The sequence below is a fragment of the Parasteatoda tepidariorum genome, chromosome 9 (assembly GCF_982258835.1).
Source record: "Parasteatoda tepidariorum strain Cologne lab strain chromosome 9, Ptep-v5.0, whole genome shotgun sequence".
NCBI lineage: Eukaryota > Metazoa > Arthropoda > Arachnida > Araneae > Theridiidae > Parasteatoda > Parasteatoda tepidariorum.
Genome location: NC_141763.1, coordinates 20,617,686 through 20,639,648, shown reverse-complemented (window position 1 = coordinate 20,639,648; position 21,963 = coordinate 20,617,686). Strand labels below are relative to the sequence as shown.

General features: G+C 26.4%; 1 protein-coding gene across 13 annotated transcripts in view; it reads left to right on the top strand.

Moving 5' to 3' along the window:
- Positions 1 to 21,963, top strand: part of LOC107437065 (cellular tumor antigen p53) — a 75,919-nt gene that overhangs the window by 40,540 nt on the left and 13,416 nt on the right. For 11 of the 13 annotated variants that reach the window (XM_087150999.1, XM_087150997.1, XM_087151000.1 and 8 more), the window contains 8 exons: positions 11,663 to 11,731; positions 12,858 to 12,931; positions 16,055 to 16,133; positions 16,212 to 16,395; positions 17,351 to 17,461; positions 17,544 to 17,649; positions 20,301 to 20,434; positions 20,527 to 20,627. In XM_087150999.1, coding sequence (XP_087007125.1) covers positions 11,663 to 11,731; positions 12,858 to 12,931; positions 16,055 to 16,133; positions 16,212 to 16,395; positions 17,351 to 17,461; positions 17,544 to 17,649; positions 20,301 to 20,434; positions 20,527 to 20,627 — 858 coding nt within the window. Of the gene's footprint in view, positions 1 to 1,500; positions 1,996 to 9,149; positions 9,478 to 11,662; positions 11,732 to 12,857; positions 12,932 to 16,054; positions 16,134 to 16,211; positions 16,396 to 17,350; positions 17,462 to 17,543; positions 17,650 to 20,300; positions 20,435 to 20,526; positions 20,628 to 21,963 lie in introns of those variants that run through there. The other 2 variants (XM_087150992.1, XM_087151005.1) reach the window with 2 other exon arrangements.

Below are 21,963 nucleotides of genomic sequence, written 5' to 3'. Positions count from 1 at the left end.
CTTTTGAATGTCATTTTTATAAAATTCCATTAAAATTATTGTTGTTCGTTGTTTATCAGTTGTATGTTTTGTAATTAATGCATACTTTCTTTCATTTTATTTTATTGAGGAGTTATTTATTACTCGAAACAAGTTTGTTTTCTTGCAATTTTGTAGAAAAATTGCTTGATTGGTAAGCCATGTTATTTGTGTATCTAGACTAAATGAAATAAAAAACTAAATTAAAACTTTCATTGTAATTGGGTATGGTTTTGATTTCCTACAAACTCTATTGTTACTAATAAAATCGTGAAATTTAAATTGTTAGAGGAAGCAAGCATTTATTGATCAAATTAAAAAAAAAAAAAAAATATTTGGGAATTGCACAATAAGCTAAAAATAAATGAATAATAATAAATGTTTTAGTCCCTCAGGGCTTAAAATGCTGTGAAAAACTGTAACTACATTTAAAGGAAAATAAATGCTTTGTCTCTTAGATATTTTAACTTAATAAATTTTGCTTAATTTGAATTAGATTTGATTGGCTTAAGACATTTTCGAAGATAACTATTGTGTGCAAAAGACAACAAAGTTTATTAACTTATTCAAGGATAGTTATAATTACGATGTATTATTTCTTGAAACATTAATATTGAATTTTCAAAATTTGTTTTCCAACTTATTTATAAATTAAAGGTTTTAGCGAAATTGTATTAAAAACTCATTCCTTTTTGGCACTACTGCATTGCGTGTGAATTAGAAAAAAAGAAAATTAAAGAATTTTAAATTCTTCTTTGAAAAAAAAAATATTAGCCGCAAATAAATTATAAAAGCTAACTTTAATTAAGTATTAGTGAATTCAATTTAAGCAAGTGTTTTTTTTGTTTTTCTTTTGGATAATAATTATTATTACAAAGATATTCAGATTTAAAATCAATTTTATTGATAAGACCAACATTAGTTTGAGAATTTTTAAAAATTAAGTTAAAAATGTTTATTTAATTAAGCGCAATTACGAATGGTTTAATACTTTTTTTTTTTTTTGCGGTATTCAACTTTATCTTAGTAATTGAAATTTTTTATTTCACTCTTTGCTTTCTTTTAATTTTAAATAATATATATTATTTCAAAGCAAAAACAATTAATGTATTTGGAAAAGAAAGAGGTTTTAATTTTAGTATTTATTGCGGGAAAAATTCATGCTGAACCAAATAAAAAAAAAGAATAGATATTATTATAGAATTTATCACCACATAGATGGCAGCACAAGTAATGAAATATCAAGATCCCCGATTCAATGAATTTTGTTTTAAAACGAAAGTTTTCAATATCGAATCATTTGTAATTTCTGTTAATTGTTTGCGTTTTATTTTTTAAAATAAATCGTAATTAACAATGCTTTTTAATCCACAATTTTTTTTTCAATTCTATGAAGTAATAGATAAAAATTGAAAAGAAAAAGTTTTCAACAAAACAACTATGTGCGCAGGCGCAAAATGACGTATGTACTTGTGACGATAAAGAATAATAAGTTGTTTTGCTGTGATCTGCCTAATCTTGTCTACGCGAGTCTGTACATGTTTTAAACATTTGAAAATTTTCAATAAATTCGAATAGCTATTATTTTTTTGAAATATGCCGAGTTGTGCCTATCGTAATTGTAAAAATACATATGACAAACATCGCTCAATTTATACTTTTCATCGTTTTCCGCCCAAATCAAATGAAGAACTTCGTAAAAAATGGCTTTTAAACTGCGGCCTAGACGAGGATTTCGACTGCTCAAGGTCGCGCATCTGTTCTGCGCATTTTAAGCCTGAAGATTTTGAAAGAGATTTAAAAAGTGAACTTTTAGGTGAGCCGATTAAAAAACGATTGAAAGATAATGCAGAACCTAGTGTAAATTTGACATTAATTAAAAATGAACCTATAGAGGAATTTGTGCATGAAATATATCCTGAAATTCGGCCAACCTTTGTGTTAGAACAGTTGGCTGAAGTAGCTGTGAATAGGGCGGTAAGTTCGCTTCACAGAATTATCTCCTAACATTATATTTACAAAATAAATTTATCGTCATCAAATTTCAAATCGAAACATATATTTATTTTCATATGTTATTCATTATTTATAATTTCGGTTTTTAAATTTCCAACAAAACAAAAATGAGTGACCCTAATTAAAGAAAATGTAGTGTAACTTAACAGATAATAGCATTCCACGCTTTATCGTGCCTGCTCATCTATAGATAATTTGGGCATTCTTTTTATCATCTAAAAAATTTACATTTTCTTGTTTATCATGAATGAGTGTACTTCTATAATTATAACTATATTGTGAGCCGTTGCAAAAATAGATAACATACGAAGTTATCTGTTTTTTTTTTTTTTGCATTTTTTTACACGATTTTTTTTTTCCAATTTATCTTGTTTTGAATTTAATCAGCTTTTTTTTTAATGAATATTCGCTTATCGATCTCTAGTTGATATAAATAGTTTTGTTGAGCTTGGGATTTCTATAGTGAGAAGAAAAAAAATTATTAATTAAATTGTGATTAAAACTAAAAACTAAATGTTTTAAGAAAATAAAAGAGTTAGGTAATAATTTTCTCAAAAAAATTCTAATTCTTAAATAAGATTTTATTAATAGCTTTTAGCTATTAATATCTCTTTAGTAAAATAATAATTTTAGTGACTTTATTTTTGGAACTAAAGAAAAATGGTTTCTAAAATAATATAGTTTTATCTAAAATTCATTTTTAAAAAAACTTCAGAAACTTTCAGTTATTGTAATTCAGTTTTACTTTTTCAATAGCTTTTCGAATGTGTACATACTAGAATAGTATTTTAAAATATTGTCATAGTTAATAATAAAGAAAGGGCAAAAAATTTTAGTAATAGTTTTAATGCAAAATGTTAGCTTTTTCCCGACAGTTGCCAAAATTTGCAATTTTTTTATTTCTTTAAATATAGAGGTCTAATTAAGAGTGGCTACAAATTGGTCTCTTTTTGTGATATTTTTTTTTTTTTTTTTTAAATTTCTTGCAGGCGGCTGCTCTGAAGTAGCTGAGACTTGGTAATTTTTTTTTTTTGCATTGTGCTACAGAAATCTTCCCTTGTTAAAGGAATTTAAAAGTTAACGATAATTTAGATGGATAAACCATGCCTGGTTAATGATTTTAGTAAAATGCTCAACTATGAAGATCTTGACCTGAAGGGAATTATGTCATTTTCAAATATCATATCAGATTTTAGTTGCATACTATTATGGTTCAACTAAAAAATAATATCAAGCAGTTCTAATTATAATAACTCTTGTCTCATTTACAATTAATTCTAATTTTTTTGTTGACTTTTGAAATTCTAAAAGTTAACAACTTATTGTGTTATGTCTGTGATTTTATTGATCTATTTTTTTAATAAACAGAGATGATTTGCTCCGGAAAAAATCTATTTTTCTCTAACCGTAATTCAGAAGTTTCTGGAAATCCAAGGTCCAGAAGTTTCCGGAAATCATTGATCACATTTATGTATAAAAATTCTTCTATATTTTATTTCAAAATAATAGAACTAGAATTTATGCTTGGCATCTCTTTCATTTCTAAATATTTTTTCTGTTAGAATAATAGATGTGATTAGAGATAAAAGTAAATTTATACATAACTAGTGGGGCTGCGCCCCCTGCTCGCCAACCCCCGAAAATTGCTACGCAAACCAAGCTCGCTTCGCTCGCTACTAACTTACCTACATTGCAAATACACAAAATTCTAAGAATTCGAAACAATCATTCAAATCCATATAAAAACTTTTTTTAAAAAAATTTTACATCTTTTTAGTAAATACTAAGTCATTAAAATAAATTTGAATTCAAATAAATGACACGTAATTCGTTAAACCTATTAGAAATGTGCTATAGTATAATTCGTAATGTAAATCAAAAATCATCAAAGAAATTCGTAATATATAAATTTATGTAAAAATGCGCTTTCCACAAAATACTAAAATAGAGATCTATCGACAAGGACTACTCACTTCTGCCTAGCTTAATAGTATGAGATTGCCGCAGCTGATGCTCTCTGGTTATTTCAGTTTCCGTTTTTAAAAGCGCTATATGTTGAGCCACCGCAGCTAGATTTGGCATGTGACATTTGTAGCGGCAATCATTGGTCGATTCGTCGTATAAGAGAAATAGTAATGTAAACAAAACAAAGCAAACGTTGCCACCGGCGGAAAAGAAATACAGCCAAAATTTGGGTGGCACATAAGAGAATTATATATATTAGATTATTCCTATCTACTTACAATTTATATAAAATTTTCATGTTTTGAAAATATCAATGATTTAAATTTATGAAGACATTAATTTTTTTAAATGTGTCATTAATTAAATTTACTCAAGAAATTTTCAGGAATTTTGAGATGGGCTCACATTCACACCTGAATAAAGCTTAGTTATACTATGCATTTAAAGTTTGTAAATATGATGTTCATATAAAGTGAAGCCGTCTTTTGACAAAATTGAAATGAAATAGTTAATGATTATGGATGATTGTAGGCATGCCAGTTTTAGTACTTATATTAGTAAATGCTGTGAGCTGAAAAGTATTAACACCAAACCTTCTTAAAGATATTGAGATATGTTAATTTTTCTTCAGAATTAGAATATCTAATCAGAAAAGTGTTATTTATTCTTCAGCTAGCTTAGTTAAAATTTAAACCTTATTCTCTAGTATAGCCCAAATGGGAAAATTCCCTGCATTCAAATATGGTGAATAAGGTGGCTATTCCTGAGCTGTAAGAAAATCGGGAAATTGTTTAATTTTTTAACCCCTTCTCGCTCCCGTGAATATGACGTGGTGAATTTCCGCTCGTTATTTCTTGCTTCCGTGATATTAATGGACTGGAGTGTTCAGTAATAATGATCCAATAAGAATAAAACTAATCCATTTTGTTTGCCCGGAAAACATTTTATTTCTCATTTTACACACCATATAGCAGTACCAGGATATTTTTAAGGTAATTGTAAATAGTTTATTTTAAACTAGATACCAGCACTAATCAAATACGTGTATTTGGGCAAAATAAACACTTTCATGACCGTTTTCTTGAAAATTAACCGATTGTTAAGGGGTTAATGCCTTTAACTCAGAGTCCTAGAACCCCTGTTGTTGGAATGTTCATTTTCAGTTTGCAAAGAAATATTGTGGCTAGTAAAGTTTAACTATAAAAAAGAATGTGATTTGCCATCTGAAATATCGGTTTATATTTTGTCTAGTTAAAAATTTGCCTTGTCTTGATTTCTAAACAGTATTGCATCATTCATATTGCAGTTGAAATGCAAATAATGTTCACATTTTTTTAAAAATATTTTTTTTATTGCTATCTTTCTAACAAAGTGCATTTTTAACTGCTGTTAGCAAATTTAGCTAAAAATTTCTTTTAGTTTAAAATATTTAAATTAACTCTGATAAAAAAATGACAGTGATATATTGATCCCTGGCCACTAAAATCCGACTTGAACCACCATGAAATACTCGTAGGTGGTTCCAGACAATCATGTTTAAAACATAAATATGGTGATTTAGTTTTTTTCGTTTGAATTAAATGTAAAATGTGTGTAATCTAGTTATTGGTTCTCAGAACCAGTGACAAAATATTCGTAATTTCTATATTGGGTAGCTTTAATAATATAGAATCTATCATTTTTTTCCCATTGTTATGCAGATCTCTTATATTAATTTCAATATAAATACTTTAATTTTAAATTAGTTAGTTAAACTTGTTTTAGTTTGTCTTCAGATTTTTTTTCATGCTAGTTGATAAATATGATATTCATTCTCCTCAAATAACTTGATCAAAACTTTTCAAAGGAAGGTAAATAATATATCCGTCCTTTATTTAACCCTTTCGCACCTAACGGGACAGAAACCTTTCCCTGTCTAATAGGAGACTTTCCCATCAGTCCTGCCAATATTTTTGAAGGTATTCTCATTCACAGAACATAGATGGCGCTACCCAAAATTGTTGTTGTGAAAAAGAAAAAAAAACTCGTCGCGAAAGGGTTAAATGTATTTACTTTTTTCTAAAGACTACCAACAGGCTGTTTGAATAGAGCCCAATCTGCAAAAACCATAATTCACAGCTAAGAAAAAGTAATAATGAAGTCCAGTTTTTTTTCTATATTTAATTTTCATACTTGATTTAATACTAAAATTTTAGTTAACAAGTGAGAGTATTTTTTCTTAGGTGCTAAATTAGGAGACCATTGATCAGAAAAAATTTTAAACAAATTTCAGACTCATGCATAATTAGTAATTATTTTTTTTACAAATTATGTATAAAATTGGTTTCATTCAATACTACAAATAGAATTTCTTTACACTGTTACAAATGTTATATTTATATGCCATTATGTTTTGCAAAGATTAAAAATTTTATACAAGAAACAAAAAATAAAATTTTATACATAAAATAAAAACGTGTTTTAACTTACTTAGATTTCAAAATTCGAACGGACAATCTTTTGAAAGATCTTTAAAAATAATTGGTTGTTAGCAATTCATAGAGATAAACTTTATCTTATCTATAGTATTTTTGTGATTTGTCATCATTTTATTATTGACTTAGATTTTTTTTTTTTAAATCATTAAAGAACTCCTTTATGTAGATTAATGATTTTGAGAGAAGGTACTCCAAATTAATTCATTACTTTTTTCTTATCAGATTATATAATGGTTTAAATTAAAAGCATGGCTGCCAACTCTGCTGGATTTTTACTGGTTTAATAAATATTCTTTTATTTTTTGTACACTTAGAAAATTCCCTTTAAATTGAGAAAGTTTCCTTAAAAAATCTGTATTGAAATAGAATTTTTGTGTAGATTATTGCTTGCTTAAAAATTTAAATAAGTGTCACTAATACATAATAAGGCAAGCCTCATCTCTAAAATTCAGTTAACTATCTTTGAAAATTATGAGTAAACATAATATATAACATTTCAAGATGATTTAATGTGAAATCAAAACTGAAAAATATTAGTTTTTTTTTTTTCCATTTTGATGACTAAAATTCCCTATGTGTAAAAATTTTTAGTATATTTTGCAACAATTATCATGAAATTTTTAATTATTTCGTAAAATCTACTGGATTTTTGTATTTGTGTTGGCAGCTATGTTAAAAGGAATTTTTAATTTTCTTGTACTTTGATAGATTCATGGGTATTCTTTCAGTTTCATAAATTTGATTATTTTATTAAGTTGAAAAATTGGACAAGTTAGAATCAAATTTTTCAGTTTAAAAAAAAAACGATTTAATTATGTTAACTATTTTCTATTTCAAAAAATGTGAAATAAACATTAAATCACTAATTTTAGCTGTAAGTTATATTTTGAAATTCTAGAGCACTTGCTTGATTGGATCATTAACATATATTACATAAGAATTAGTATAAGAATATACTCGTTCTGAGTGAGGGATGATCTAAGAATATTCTCCACCATTTTTTTCACATTTTATTATTATTTTTTATTTTTAATCCAGCTATAATTAGCTTAAAGAGTGAGTAATTTTCCTCCCCCCCCCCTTCCATTCTTCTTTACCAAAAATTAGAAATGCATTTCATTGCAATAGAATACATTTCAAGAATTTGTATTGCTATCAACAAAAAGTTTTCATACTAATTTTTGTTTTAAGGGTTAAAAAAAAAAAAACATTTTAGTTTTTTAATATTTTTGAATTTTACATTCTTCATAATACGATTCTTTAAGCTATGTTTAATTTTTTTATATTTTACTTTGAGGAATAATTTGTTCTATATTTAAAAGTATTCAATGTTTTATTTGTCTATTGTTACGTTTAAGATGCTGATCAATGCGTTTAGGATATTTTATTATTTTTATTCAGCAAATTACTTAATGTCAGCAGTTTAAGGAAATACGCAAGTTTTTACATTTCTAAAACTTATAACATTTTGTAAACATTTTAGTAGATTAATAAGAACAAATAATTTCTAAGGTCTGTGGTAAATTATCTTATGAAGTATTAAAATTAGGCTCTAATTTTTCTTCTGGAAAATATTAGTCATAAGGAAAAAAAATGTCAAGAAAAAGTTAGTAATGTCTAAAACCTATTGAAATATCAAGAGGAATTTAAATAAGAAATCATGATTTTAATTTATGAGTTTTAATTAAGATAAAAGGAAAAATATTAAAATAAAAACTGTTAATAACTATAAAGTAAAACATGTTACAGTGTTTTAGAATTAAATTATTCCATCTTAATTATTGCTACAAAAAGAAAAGAAATATATGTAGATATAGAAGAAAAAATAATAATTGGTTAAAAATTTAATAGATGTTAAAAGCTAAAAAGATATTACAAAAGTTTTTTTATTATTATAATTTCTTTTTTAAGCAAAAAAAAGAAATTTATCAACGAAATATATAATAAGATAAATTTTTACTCTAAATAGTCCCATAGCTGTTGAAATAGTTCTGTTTAAAATTAATTCAAAATTTGACTACCCTTTGAATAAAAAAAAATTAAGAAAAACTATTCTACAGTTTTACTATATACTGTTCAAATATATTTAAAATAATCCATATAATTCGATGCCTTACAAGTAACTTTAATTAAAATATGTGACTTATATGTGAATAAGCATACGAATTTTCATTGAAAAAAAAATTTCATTTTATGTTAAAATAATATAATTCAAATATATTACTAGTTTTAAAACCTAATGTGATGAGCAAATAAAGTGCTTAGAAAGGATTTATAAAATTTTTTAAAAAAACTAATGTCAATAATTTTAAAGTAATTCAAAATTAGGGTTATTGAATTCGATATTATGCTGAAACTTTTTAAAATTGAACATAATATAATGTTCTTGTTGATCTTTTAGCTTTTCTTTCAACAAGTGTTTTATATAATGTGCTGTATGTGCGTAGTTTTTTTTTTTTTTTTTTTCTTCTTTTGAATAGTGAGTTATGTTATACGCGATAAAACTGCCTGGCATGTACCAACTGGATTTTTCCTCGCTATTACTAATCACTCTTTAGATATTGCTTCCAAAACTGCAAAGTTTCGTTTACCCACGTTTAAAAAGCAAAACCCCGGAATTCTATTGTGGTTTGCTTTTCTTGTTCCAACTCGTCGAATAGTCGTACTAGTTTGCGATTGTGAAATCGTTAAAAGTAAAGCGAAACCATCTGCAGCTTCCGAGAATACTATCTTCCCCCAATGATAACATCGGATCGTTATTTTGTTTTTCATTACCTCTCCGCTACACGTTTGCTCCTGCCTTGTTTCGTCAAGAACGAACTTGTTTGAGCCGAAAGGATAGGTGTGCTTTTAAAACGTGGTCGCGCTGTTTAGGATCAGCATTGTGTGTTTCGATTTTTCGCGTGCGGATTAAATTCGTAATTTTTCCGAGATGCTTTTCGACGCTAAGAAAAATCAACGGTCCAAGATCAAAATGCCGAATTTGCCTCCAGCAGTGGTGGTTAGTTACTTTCTTTTTTTTATAAATACATTTTATTTTAATATTGAAATTAATTTATTTTAAATCATCATTGCCTTATCTTTAAATCTTAATTACTTTATGTTAACTTTTTACTCACCTTTTTTTTTTCTCTCTTAAAGCGTAAAATTTTGGAATTTTTTTGGCTAGTTTTGTTTAGTTAGATTTTATTTAATTGCTTCTATGCTTATTTAGATTGTTTTTCCCGCCGTTAGTTTAAATTTTGTTTCATCTTATTATATTTTTAATTGCTTTTTTTTGTAGTCAAATGTTTTGTTTACGTTTTTTACAAATTTATCATTCCTAATTTTTTTTATTTTATTAGCTATATTTTTATTTTCTACGACGTGTTTTGTAACGATTTATCAATTTTAAGTTTGAAATAACAAGTTCTAAAAAGTAGGAGTGCTCTAATTTTTTGACAGAAAGGCCACTTGCATTAGGGCCACATGCTCATGCATGACTGAAATTCTGATGATTAACTTAAAAACAAATTTATATAAAATTAAATATGTTTAAATAATTCAAAATATGTTCATCCAATTTTTATAATTAGTTAGGATAATAGTTATTGTAACTATTTTTTTATAGTTATAATAAGTTGAAATTAGTTAAAATTGTTAAAAGTTAACTTTTAAGCTTCTTTTTATTTTATAAATTGAATCTAATTACTCAGACATTTAATATCCAAATTTCTAATTTTAAAGCAATTACCTTTATAAGTTTTGTACAACATTTTTGTTGCCCTTGAGTTAACAATCATGATCTGTTTTAAAGACAACTAATATTCTGGCTTAGTTGTTTGAATTTTTCGAATTTCCTATTATATTTTATTATTAAGTAAATATTATAAAATTTAATATCACAATTTTAAGAACAGTCTTTTTCATCAGTTTTAAAACTTTTAAGTGTACTTATTCAGGGTGCTTAGCATTTTTAAAAAGTAGTTAAGGGGCTTTTTTTATTCGGTGTTTGAAAAAAGTGCTTAATTTTCTATCTTTGAAAGAGATTTTTTCTTTGATTTTCACAATTTTCTCTGCAATATTTATCAGAAAATAGTTATTTTATCATGATTATGTAAAGCTTTTGAAAATGTTTTTTTAATTTTATTGATTTTATGTTTATAAATTAAGAACTTTAAACGACAGAAAAAAGTAATTTTCTACGCAGATCCTAATTATGATTTTTTTTATATTTTAATAAGTGTTAAAAAAGTGCTTATTTCTTGTTGAAAAATATCTACTCACCCTGTTATTTATATTTTAACAAAATTCGCCCAACATGAAGAAATAAATAAAAATATTAAGGAATTATAATTATTGCTTTATCTTTTTTTACTATATTGAAACTGTATTCAATTTGTCCATAAATATAGTCAAGGTATGTACAAGTTAAAACTTGTTGAGTTCATAAACCTTATAACCTGTTTGTAATTATTTATGTGCAAGAGAGCGTGGAATGCTAGCAATAAATGCATTGTATTGTAAAGCTTTTGTGATTCTTGGTACAAACTGGTTCCTACTGGCTAATTAAAATAACTTTTATTTTTTATTGATGAAAAGATTTCTAAGAATTTTCCTTTATCTTCAGGCATTAATTATAGAATTTGTTATTGTAAAAGTATAACTTTTGAATTTGTTGCAATTTATAATTCTTGTTTATAGTTTAAAGAACTTTTTTTTTGTTATTAAGAATGAGTTCATATTTTACTGTATTTTAACTAAATAAGATATGTATGTATATATATGTTTGTGTGGATATATATATCTGTTATCTTAATCGAAATGGTTATTTTTTAATCCAGGAATTTATTGACGATAATCATTCTATTAGTGTTTTTATTATTTTTTTAATGGACTCATTTATATATATTTTTTAAGGGTTAGAAATTCACCAAATTTAATCACTCCTATGTTTACATGTCTCTTATAAGTTGATGGTCTAGAAGACCACATACAATTTTGAGCCCTGATAATATCCACTATTTTAACTGAAACATTGGTAAGTTTTTGTCCCCGATCCAAATAAATTAAGTCGTTAAATTTGTTTTTACATCCATAATTAACCGTAAAAATATTTTACTTTGAAATGCAACTCGGATATTTATTTTATCAAGAGTTTTTTCTTTACTCTATATTGCCCATAAATTTATTTTAATTTATTTTAGTTGGACAACGACCACTTCAATAACTTATCTGTCCAGAATAATTATAATAACAGAGAAGTTGTTCCTGTGGTAAGCATATTCTTTAACCTTATTTTTTTTAATGACTTTGTTTTTTTGTTACTGCCCGTTTTCACATATATTTAAGATTTGAAGTTAACTTAAAATTACATTTAGGTGAAATAATTTATAAGCTATAATATTTAGTTGATTATTTAATTTAAATTGGAGAGTGTTACATTGAATTTATTTCCATGCAAATACCTATAATTTTCGCATGAGGGCTACTTTAATAAAAATTGTCTTAAAAAAGTTAAAATATAAATTCATTAGTCAATAATAATTTCAATAATTTATAAGTGAATCACAGCAAGAATATTAAAAGTACTTTTATAAAGGGTTAACGTTTTTCAAAAGGGTCAGTGAGCTAAAAAAAGGTTAAAAACCTACGGTGTAAATGATTAGACATTAAATGTTATGAGAACTTTTCTTAACTGCCTTAACCATGGTGCTGAGCGTTTTTTAAAAGTACTTAAAGGTGCTTCTTTTTTATTTAGTTTTTTAAAAGCCACCAAATAGATGCTTTTTTTGGTGCATCTTTAGGATGCTTAATTTTCCCTTTTCGAAAATGAGATTATTTTTTTTTTTACCATGTCTATTTTTAACATGTGTTATGCAAAAACATGGTTTTCACGTGCTATGCAAAATTTTTACAATGCATTTCAAACACAATGCATTTCGGCGTACCGCCATTCCCTAGCGTGTGAAAGCGCCAATCATTTTACATGTTTGATTAAACTTGCGGGTCTGCATGTACTTATACTGAGCTGGGTTCGGTGAGATTCTTGCACTCTCGTGTGCTACTCTGCTGCATTTTGCGAGATATTTTCAATTTCAGGTGTCATTTTCCACCCCTGAAATGGAGCCGAAAAATCTCTCTATTTTTTTATGGTTGCTAATGTAATCAAGAAAAGAGTTCTTTATCAGAAACTAGTTATTTTATAATGATCATGAAAAGATTTTGAAAACTATTTTGCATTTTGTCAATGTATATACTGCTTTAAAAAATTCATTTAGTGCTTAAAAAGTGATTAGTTTTTGTGGAAAGATTTGACAACGCACCTTGTTAACATATTTACAATAAGTTATTTCTGTCACATAAATAGTGTTTTTAGTTACATTCTCACTGTTTTTCTAGGAATTAATCGAAACAAACAATGTTCCTCAAGTTGCTTCTTCAGTTCCTCTTGCACCATCATCCTTACCAGCCAGGTATCTGCCCTTTTTCTTTCTTTTTTTCTTATGAATTTTAGTGATTTATTTTCATTCTAAGAACATTGTTCTGAATAAAAAATATTTGTTCTACTGTTATTATTAGAGAAAGAGAATGCCATGTTAAATGTCTTGTTTTTTTCATGACATTTCTACTTTATTTTGTTTTAATTTATTATTTTAATATCAATAATTGTAATTCATGTAATGCTTTAACAATTATTGTGCATCAATTATACATATAATTAACAATTATAGTAAAAAAAAATTAAGTATGTAAATAATATTGTTCTCTTTTTGTACAAAATAGTTCCTCACATTTTTTCCCCATGATTTCAGTTTACATGTATTTTCAGTGTTGTTGTTCTTTACCCTCTCTTAGGCCTAGGACTGGCCGATGTGCAAACTTTTATATCGTCTGTTAGACATCTTGATAACTTTTGTTCAAAAATTATTTTTGAATGAAAACTACACAATCAGAAATCGTAAATAAATCAAAAATAATTTAAAGAAATAAACTAAAATAAAACCAATGTCTTATAGTTCAAGCAAGCACAAGCTTTGTTTTAATATTTTTTGAATTAAAAACGACTTAAGATTTATAGGTTTAAAAATAATGAAAAAATTCTTACAAAGTATTTTATATACATGTACAGGGGTCTGTTTAGAAGAAATTTGGGTCCGTTAACGGATCCTTCACAAAATATCTTTTCAGAAAAACGGACCCTTCACAAAATATCTTTCCAGAAAAACGGACCCTTCACAAAATATTTTAACTTAAAAACGGACCCTTCACAAAATATTTTAACTTAAAAACGGACCCTTCACAAAATATTTTAACTTAAAAACGGACCCTTCACAAAATGATTTTTTTTTAATCGGACCTTCACAAATTTGTTTATCTTCATTATTATTTTTTTAATCGAATAAACCCTTTCCAGGGCAGAAAACAAGAAAGATGGATGTAAACGAATTAAGTTTTGTCTTCGGCAGACAATTCATCCATTATTCGTCCGAAATTAATATTCTGCATTCAGCAATATAGGCTGAATACCAAATATTTGTATGTTGCATCTCTAATTTAGAAGCAGCAATTGTTTATTTTTTAAAATTTAATTTTTTTAATTATAATTTTACTGTGTTGAGCATAATCTTGTATGTCTTTACAATTTAAAAACTCCTTGAAAAAGTTTTTTTTTTTTGCAATAACTGATCCTATTTGCACAAATTTATAAAAGCGGACCCTGGTTGAAAGAATGTGAGTAATTTTTTCACAATTTCACGAAAAACGGACCTTTCACAAAATGTCTGGACAGACCCCTGATGTATTTAAAATATGAAAAAAACCAGCATAAAAAAACAAACGAAAATATTTGTTGTAAAAAAACCTGCTATTGAACCACTTCCAATTTTAATTATTTAAAAAAATTAAGTTATAGTGACTAATGGTCAAACTTCATACATTATAAACATAGAAATAAATGTAAGATTTGTATTTATTTATAATTTTATTTATTTAATTTTTAAAATGAAAATTGACTCACATAATATTTTGGCCCACAACGTTGAAGATAAAACTTGGATTGCCCTTTTTTGTGTATGAAAAAATATTTTATATCTTGCTGTGGAGGCTACCAATTAGGAAGATCTATAATAAATCATCAACACTCATTTAAAATGTTTACACACTTGGCATTTTTTATTATGTTGCTAGTGGCAAGCCTTTCTAATGTTGTTATTCATTAGCAAATACTCTTAGGGGCCTTCTTCAAATTTGAAAACTTAAAACTTGTACATTGTTCCACTATTTACTTTAATCTCTGAATTTTAAGGAATTGTCAGTTTGAATCAATGTTGCAAGTAAAACTAAAAAAATATCTCTTTGTGTCTTTCTCACTAAGCAGTTTAAATTGTGGTAGGCACCTTCTCATTGAATCTCCTAACTGTAATAGGGTGACTTGGAAGTCTCGAAAAACCCAATTATTAATACGATTTTGCGATGAGTGAATTTCTAATTTGAGTAATCATGTATCACAATATATATGTTTATGCATATATTTGCGAAATCAATTGATAAGGGAAATTTTTTAGGAAATGTATGTTCTTTTTAATGAAAAAGTATTTTTTTTAATGAATTTATTAAAAGTATTTAATTTTCTGCAAATCTAAAAAAAATTTTAATATATAAAAATTATCATATTTGCCACCAACTTGACTAAATTGATCTTGGCATGGTATATGACAATTAAATCATTTAACAAAATTTTAGTTATATTATTTTAAAAAATTGTTCACGCATACACAGCAGGGTTGGGTTTTTGCCGTCAAAAACTGGTTTTTGACATGACAGTGGTAAAAACCGTCAAAAACCTACTGTTTTCTTTCATTAACAGCGTATAGCGGACAATATATTATTTTCACATAATTGCCTTTATAAATGAATGTTGTAAATGATTGCTATTGATTTTGCAACTATATACATGAATTCTTATAGAAGGATATACATTCATATAGAAATATTGTTATATACTTATTGAAAATAGTGATAGTTTTATCATTATAGCTTGATTTGCAAAGGATTCAAAATTTTGCACTTCTTAATTATTAGTAATAAACAAACAAAAAAGCTTGGAACTATTAATAAATTCAGGAACTAAAAAGAAGAATTTAAAATTTGGCATTTCTTAAATATTAGAAATAAGCTAAACAAAACTTTCATAACTAGTAACTACTAACAAACTCTAAGTCAGGAATGACTTGACATTCTTCAGTAATGTAATATGCAAAACAAAATAATGCTTGGAAATGTTAAAAATTTTGTTTAGTATTCTAATATTTTACTTCAAATAGTATGTTTTGATATAATCATGTTGGGAAAATGCAAGAATCTGTTTTTAAATTTAATTTAACAACTTTTATTCTTAATTTTATTGCCCAAAAATGAATTAATTTTAAATTATAAGCAGTTAAACTCAAATAAAAATACAGTTTTACCAAAACTATGGGTTTTTGACATGACGGTAAAAACCATCATGTGTCAAAAACTTGCCAACCCTAATACACATTTATCTTATATGACACTTAGAATATAAATGTTATTACTAAATGATCCCTTCTTTTCAGCCAAAACTGGCCTGGTGATTATAATTTCAATGTGTCATTCAGCCAACAAGAGAAGAGTACAAAGGGCGTTTCATGGACGGTAAATATTTCAAAGTTTCGTGTTGTATTTTTCTATTATGATCATGGTTTTTAAATAAGCTGTATTTCTCTTATTTAGTATTCCAAATCTTTGGACAAGCTGTATGTTGGCAAGGATGCACCGTGCCCCATCAATTTCTCTACTAATACTCTGATGCCAGAGAATGTTAAAATCAGAGCCATAGCTTTATATAGTTCTCCAGAGTCTGCATCTGAAGTTGTTGTGCGTTGTGTTAATCACTCTCTAGAAGAAAAGTCAAAAAGTATGTAGACTGTAATTTATACTTGTTATAAATTAATCTATATCAGGGTGCGTAGAGTTTTTTAAAAGTGCTTAAAGGTGCTTATTTCTGATTTGCATTTTTTAAAAGCCCTTAAAGGTCCTTTTTTTTTAATCGGGGTGTGTAAAAAATGCTAATTTTCTATATTTTAAAAAGAGATTTTTCTTTTCGATTGTCGTTATGAATTACAAAAAAAGCATGATGAGCCATTTTCTCTGCAATATTTATCATAAACTAGTTATTTTATCATGATTTTGTAAAGTTTTTGAATTTTATTGTTTTTATGTTTATAAATGAAGAACTTTAAATGGTAGAAAAAAATAATTTTTCTTACTGCACTGATTCTAATTAATTTTTTTTTTCTTTCGAAAGTGATTAAAAATATTTTTTGAGTGCTTGAAAAGTGCTAATTTTTTTTTTTTTTTTTTATAAATTCTGGCTACACACCCTGTATATGTAATTATTTGTTTTGTCATTGTTATGGTTTTGCTAGAACTGAAAAACTTTCATATAAAATTCATTAGTAAAGGTTTTTTTTGTTGAAATTTTATGTATCAAATAAACTTGTACTGGGGAGATACCCTTAGCTTATATCTTTTGATCTAAACTGGGGATCTTTCCTAAATTTTGTATAGTTTATTAGTTTTCCTAGTCTGTAATATTAGTTATATATTCAATTAAGTGTTTTATGTTACAAAACTGCGCAAAGCGTTTTTTTTTTTTAATGTACTCTCTGCCTCAATTTTCCTTATTAGCTGAATATTTATAATTTTAGTACATTTTACCGTTTTAAATTTTTAAACAAGTTTTCTACTTTAAGGACGAAAATAAATTACAATTTATTTCCTGAAAGATTTAGTAATATAATTTTATTTATTTTAAAAATATTTTTTTTTTGAATTTTGAACATTAATCCTAATATTTTTTTTTTTCATAGATATTTTTGAAGCAGAACATCTAGTAAGATGTGAAAGCTCAAATGTTAGCTATGATATTGATCCATCTACCAGACGCCATAGTGTTCTTGTTCCTTTTGAAAATCCTCCTGGTAAATATTCTGCTTAAAATAAACTTCTCATTTCATATTTCTTTCTTTTCATAAAAATAATTATATTTTGCTTTCTTTGTAGCTGGCCAATTATTCTCCACCTACATATATAAGTTTACTTGCTTTGGCTCTTGTCCTTTTGGCCCAAACAGAAGACCTTTGATGCTTGTCTTCACTTTAGAGAAAGGGTATTTGTTGAATTAATTACTTTATTATTTATTGAATTATCCCATTAATTACATGTTTTAGTTGTTCGATATAAAACCTACTAAATGTTTAGGAACTATCATGTTGAACTTGTATCATGTACAATTCAAATTGACATTTTTTTTATATTTATTAAAATAATATAATAGAAGCATTAAGTAAAATTATGTTTATTTTTAACCATGAATTTATTAATTAAAAAATTTTATATCTTGATTGATATGAATGAAGTTAAAAATAACTAAACAGCATGGTACAATGAAAAAAAAAAATTAGGAAAAAGAATTTTTTTGCATTTATTTTGAATTCTTAATGCATATTAACAGAGGTGATTGTGCTCCAGAAAAAATCTGGATTTCCGGATTTTTCCCTAAGCGCATTTCCGGAAGTTTCATGAAATCGTCGATCACATTTATGTATAAAATTTTTTGTATATTTTATTTAAAAATATTAGAGCTATAATTTATCCTTGGCATCTTTCATTTGTAAATATTTTTTCTGGTAGAATAATAAATGCAAGGGTCTGTCCAGACATTTTGTGAAAGGTCCTGTTTTTGTAAAATTGTAAAAAAAATTACTCGTAATTTCTGAATATAAAATAAGCATTAAGTCACATTCTTTTGCTTTTGTGAATTTGTGCAAATAAGGTCTTATTATTGCAAAAAAACCATTTCAAGGAGTTTTTAAATTGTAAATAGATACAAGATAATGCTCAACACTGTATATTAACATTTTTAAAAAAAATTAATTTTCAAAAATAAACAGCTATAGCCGCTACTAAATTGGAGATGCAACATGCAAATATTTGGTATTTAGCCTGTACTGCTGAACGTAGAATATTCATTTCGGACGAATAATGGAAATAAAATCGCTCACATTTTTAATAATTTCTATTGACTTATTTTAAATGACACAACTTAGTTGTGTATCACTTCTAATTTGTTACGCATTAAGTAAACTTAAACAATTCTTAAATTCATAATATTTTTTTGTTTAATTTACCTAACTTAATTTTTATTTACATAATATTTTATCAATTAATTTTATGAATAAATATATATTGCTCAATTATTTATTTACAAAAAAAATTATCATTTAATATCAATACGAATGTACACATGATATTTGTTATATTTTCTTAGAATACTACATTTTGAATTTATAAATTTTTTTGACTTCGAAGAGGTTAAGGTACATAATATAAATGAAATGAGATCAAACCTAGCCTTAGAATTAAAACAGAGAAACATAATTATCAAAATATTAGAGCAATATACGTCGATTGCCTGTAGATTTGAAAATATCTATAATAGCTGAACACTCAGCATCAGTCAATTTTTCTGACCCATTTACAATAAATGTCTTATGAGTGTCTCTTGTTCCATCCTCGTTCGCAACTCAGTGCGAACAAGATTCATTTTCGAAAATAACTTTTCAATAGTAGCTGTTGACGATGGTATAATAACCGACAATGTTAGTAGTTTTTATAAATTAAAATTTTATTAACTTAGTTCATTTACATTCATCTTTCTTTTTGCCCCCCTGGGAAGGGTTTATTCGATTAACAGGACAATAATGAAGATACACAAATTTGTGAAGGGTGCGATTAAAAGATAAATTATTTTGTGAAGGGTCCGTTAACGGACCCAAATTTCTTCTAAACAGACCCCTGAAATGTGTTTAGAGATAAAAGTAAACTTGTACATAATTATTCACTTAAATTATGCTGTATATAATTTATTTAGTTTTGATAGTATCAAAGATTTAAATTTATAAAGACATAAATTTTTTGAAATGCGTCATTAATGATTTTACTCAAGAAATTTTCAGAATTTTTGAGTTGGACTCGCAATCACCCCTGTATTAATTATAAGTAAATTTTTATAATGCAATTAAAACAACACACAACTTACATGAAAAAGTTCTATAATTTTTTTTTTTTTTTTTAGAATTTTACCTTTAAAATTTGGATTAGTCTTGTTCTTTTTTTATTGCTCACAAGACATGCTGTGTTAAATTTGAAGGTTTTGCTTTGTATACTATTCTATCTGCACCTAAATATCCCAACTAAGAGGTTTCTTTTCTCAGAAAAATATAATTATTTTTTTTAAGCTTTAGAATTTAATTCTAATTTATTTAAAACTTATTTTTTGACAAATTTCTTACATTTCGAAGCAAAGCTCTCAAAATTAATAAATAAATAATATGTGCTTCTCATAATAATAAATAAATAATCGGTGTTTCCTAAAGAAGGTAAACCAAAATAAGCCATTTTAACATACACCTGGTTAAAACATCTGACTTTCCTGAAGTTTTGCAATCGAGCCCTGCTGAAGTGGACTTTCTACAGATTCAGTAATATGCTCAGTATAAAAGATGGTTCACTATATCCAAATATTTTTTAGCATATGATAATTGAATTATTGAAAATAATGATTGTAATTTTGCATAATTTGTTTAAAAAATGTTCCTTTTATTTTATTTTATTTAATATTTGTGTATTTATTTTCAGCATGATTATACTCTAAATACCTTTTTCTTTCTTGCCATTATTTTTCATATTAAGTAGTTATTTGAAAACTCCTTATTCAATTGTTGTTGCTCATTAAAGTAACAATCGTTGCTGTTTCAGGAACCAAGTATTGGGAAGGCGGAAAGTCGATGTTAAAATATGCGCTTGTCCTGGTCGGGATCGCAAGTCTGATGAACAACAGGCTTCAGCTCTTGAAATTGGCTCATCCAAGAAACGCAAAGAACCTGAGTTTGGTAAGTTGATACTTATTTAGTATAATGTATTTATTTCCACCCTGTATAATTTCAAAAGGCTTTGGAATCTTATTAGTATTGTTGTTTTACAGTGTCTCTTTCTGAAACAATGGAATTTACCAAGAATGTTATGTTACCTGTCTCTAAGAAATCGAGACATTCTCAATATGGAGAAGGACCTTATCGTTTAGTTGTAAGGATTTTTTAATTTTTCTAAGTGTTTTTTGTATCTATCAGGCTGTTAAATATGGAGATTATTTTCTACTCCCGGGGGCAAAATCGCAGTGACACCGCAACTTTGTAGCAGAAAGAGTTTTCTTTTGAAAAGTAAACGATTGTAGTTTTCTTTTCTACTGAAATTTACAAGTAATATTTAGATCATCACTTTTTGGCTTTCTCAATTGACGCCAATAGTATCTTTGTGATGTTTAGATTGTATTTTTGGCAGTTATTGAGGTTGATTTTCACATGGTTTTTAAGTAACCTGATATACTTCAAACGATGTAAAAAATTCGAATCATGCATTTGGGTATTTACATTTTTTGGCAGTGGTTCTATCCTGTATTTGGTAGTTATTGCTATTGATTTCTCCATAGTTTTTAAATCTGATATGTTTTATACGATATTATTTTTAACAACTACCTAATTTAAAAATGAAACATACATTTGAGGAGTCTGATTCGCGTGATTTCGTCATCGATCTTTTTTTCGGTATTTACTACTACGGTTTCGTGATTTTTATTGTTATGATTATTTACAAAATGCGAAAAAGGAAATTATTTTTGCATCCCCCACACAACAAAATGCAAGAATATCACTCATAATATTAGAATAAAAAATTATTACATTTTCAATTAAAAAAATTATAGTTTTTTTCTTTTGTAGACAGTGCTTTTGTTATTTTAAATTAGTTACATGTGTGTTTTTTATTATTAAAAATATATTGCAGAAAGTTACTATTACTGGAGAGTTTTGTCGCAGATAGTTCGAAAAAAATTTGCCACAGGGTTTCTGCTTATAATGTGGGACTGTAATATATGAAATGTGCACCATTAGTGTTTTTCTTTTTTTTTTCTTTCTGATTCTGTGGTTTATTTTTGCTATACGTAGCAAGACTTGATCTGATAAATCTTGTCTGAGTCCTGCTTTGTAAATTTGTGAAAAACATTGAGCAATTATGCAATAAATTATTTTCTGTTAAATAGTATGAAATCCTGCAAACATTTTGTTCAGTCATTTTAGGATTAGTTTTTACCAGGGTTTAAAAAAAACCTGGATTTTTAAAAAGAAACTCAACCTGTGTGGGTTTTTTAAGATATTATCTAGTTAAACACTTGTAGGATTTAATTTTTAATTCAGAAAAGAACAATTTTAATAAAAAGAAAGCATGTACAGAAATACTATTTAAGTTATGAATTAAAATAAAAAGTTTTTAATTTTAAAGTAGTATCATCTTTCCATGCTGGTATTAATGAAAGACTCTTAGATTACTTCTTGACTAAAAATAAAATCATAATATATTGGATCAG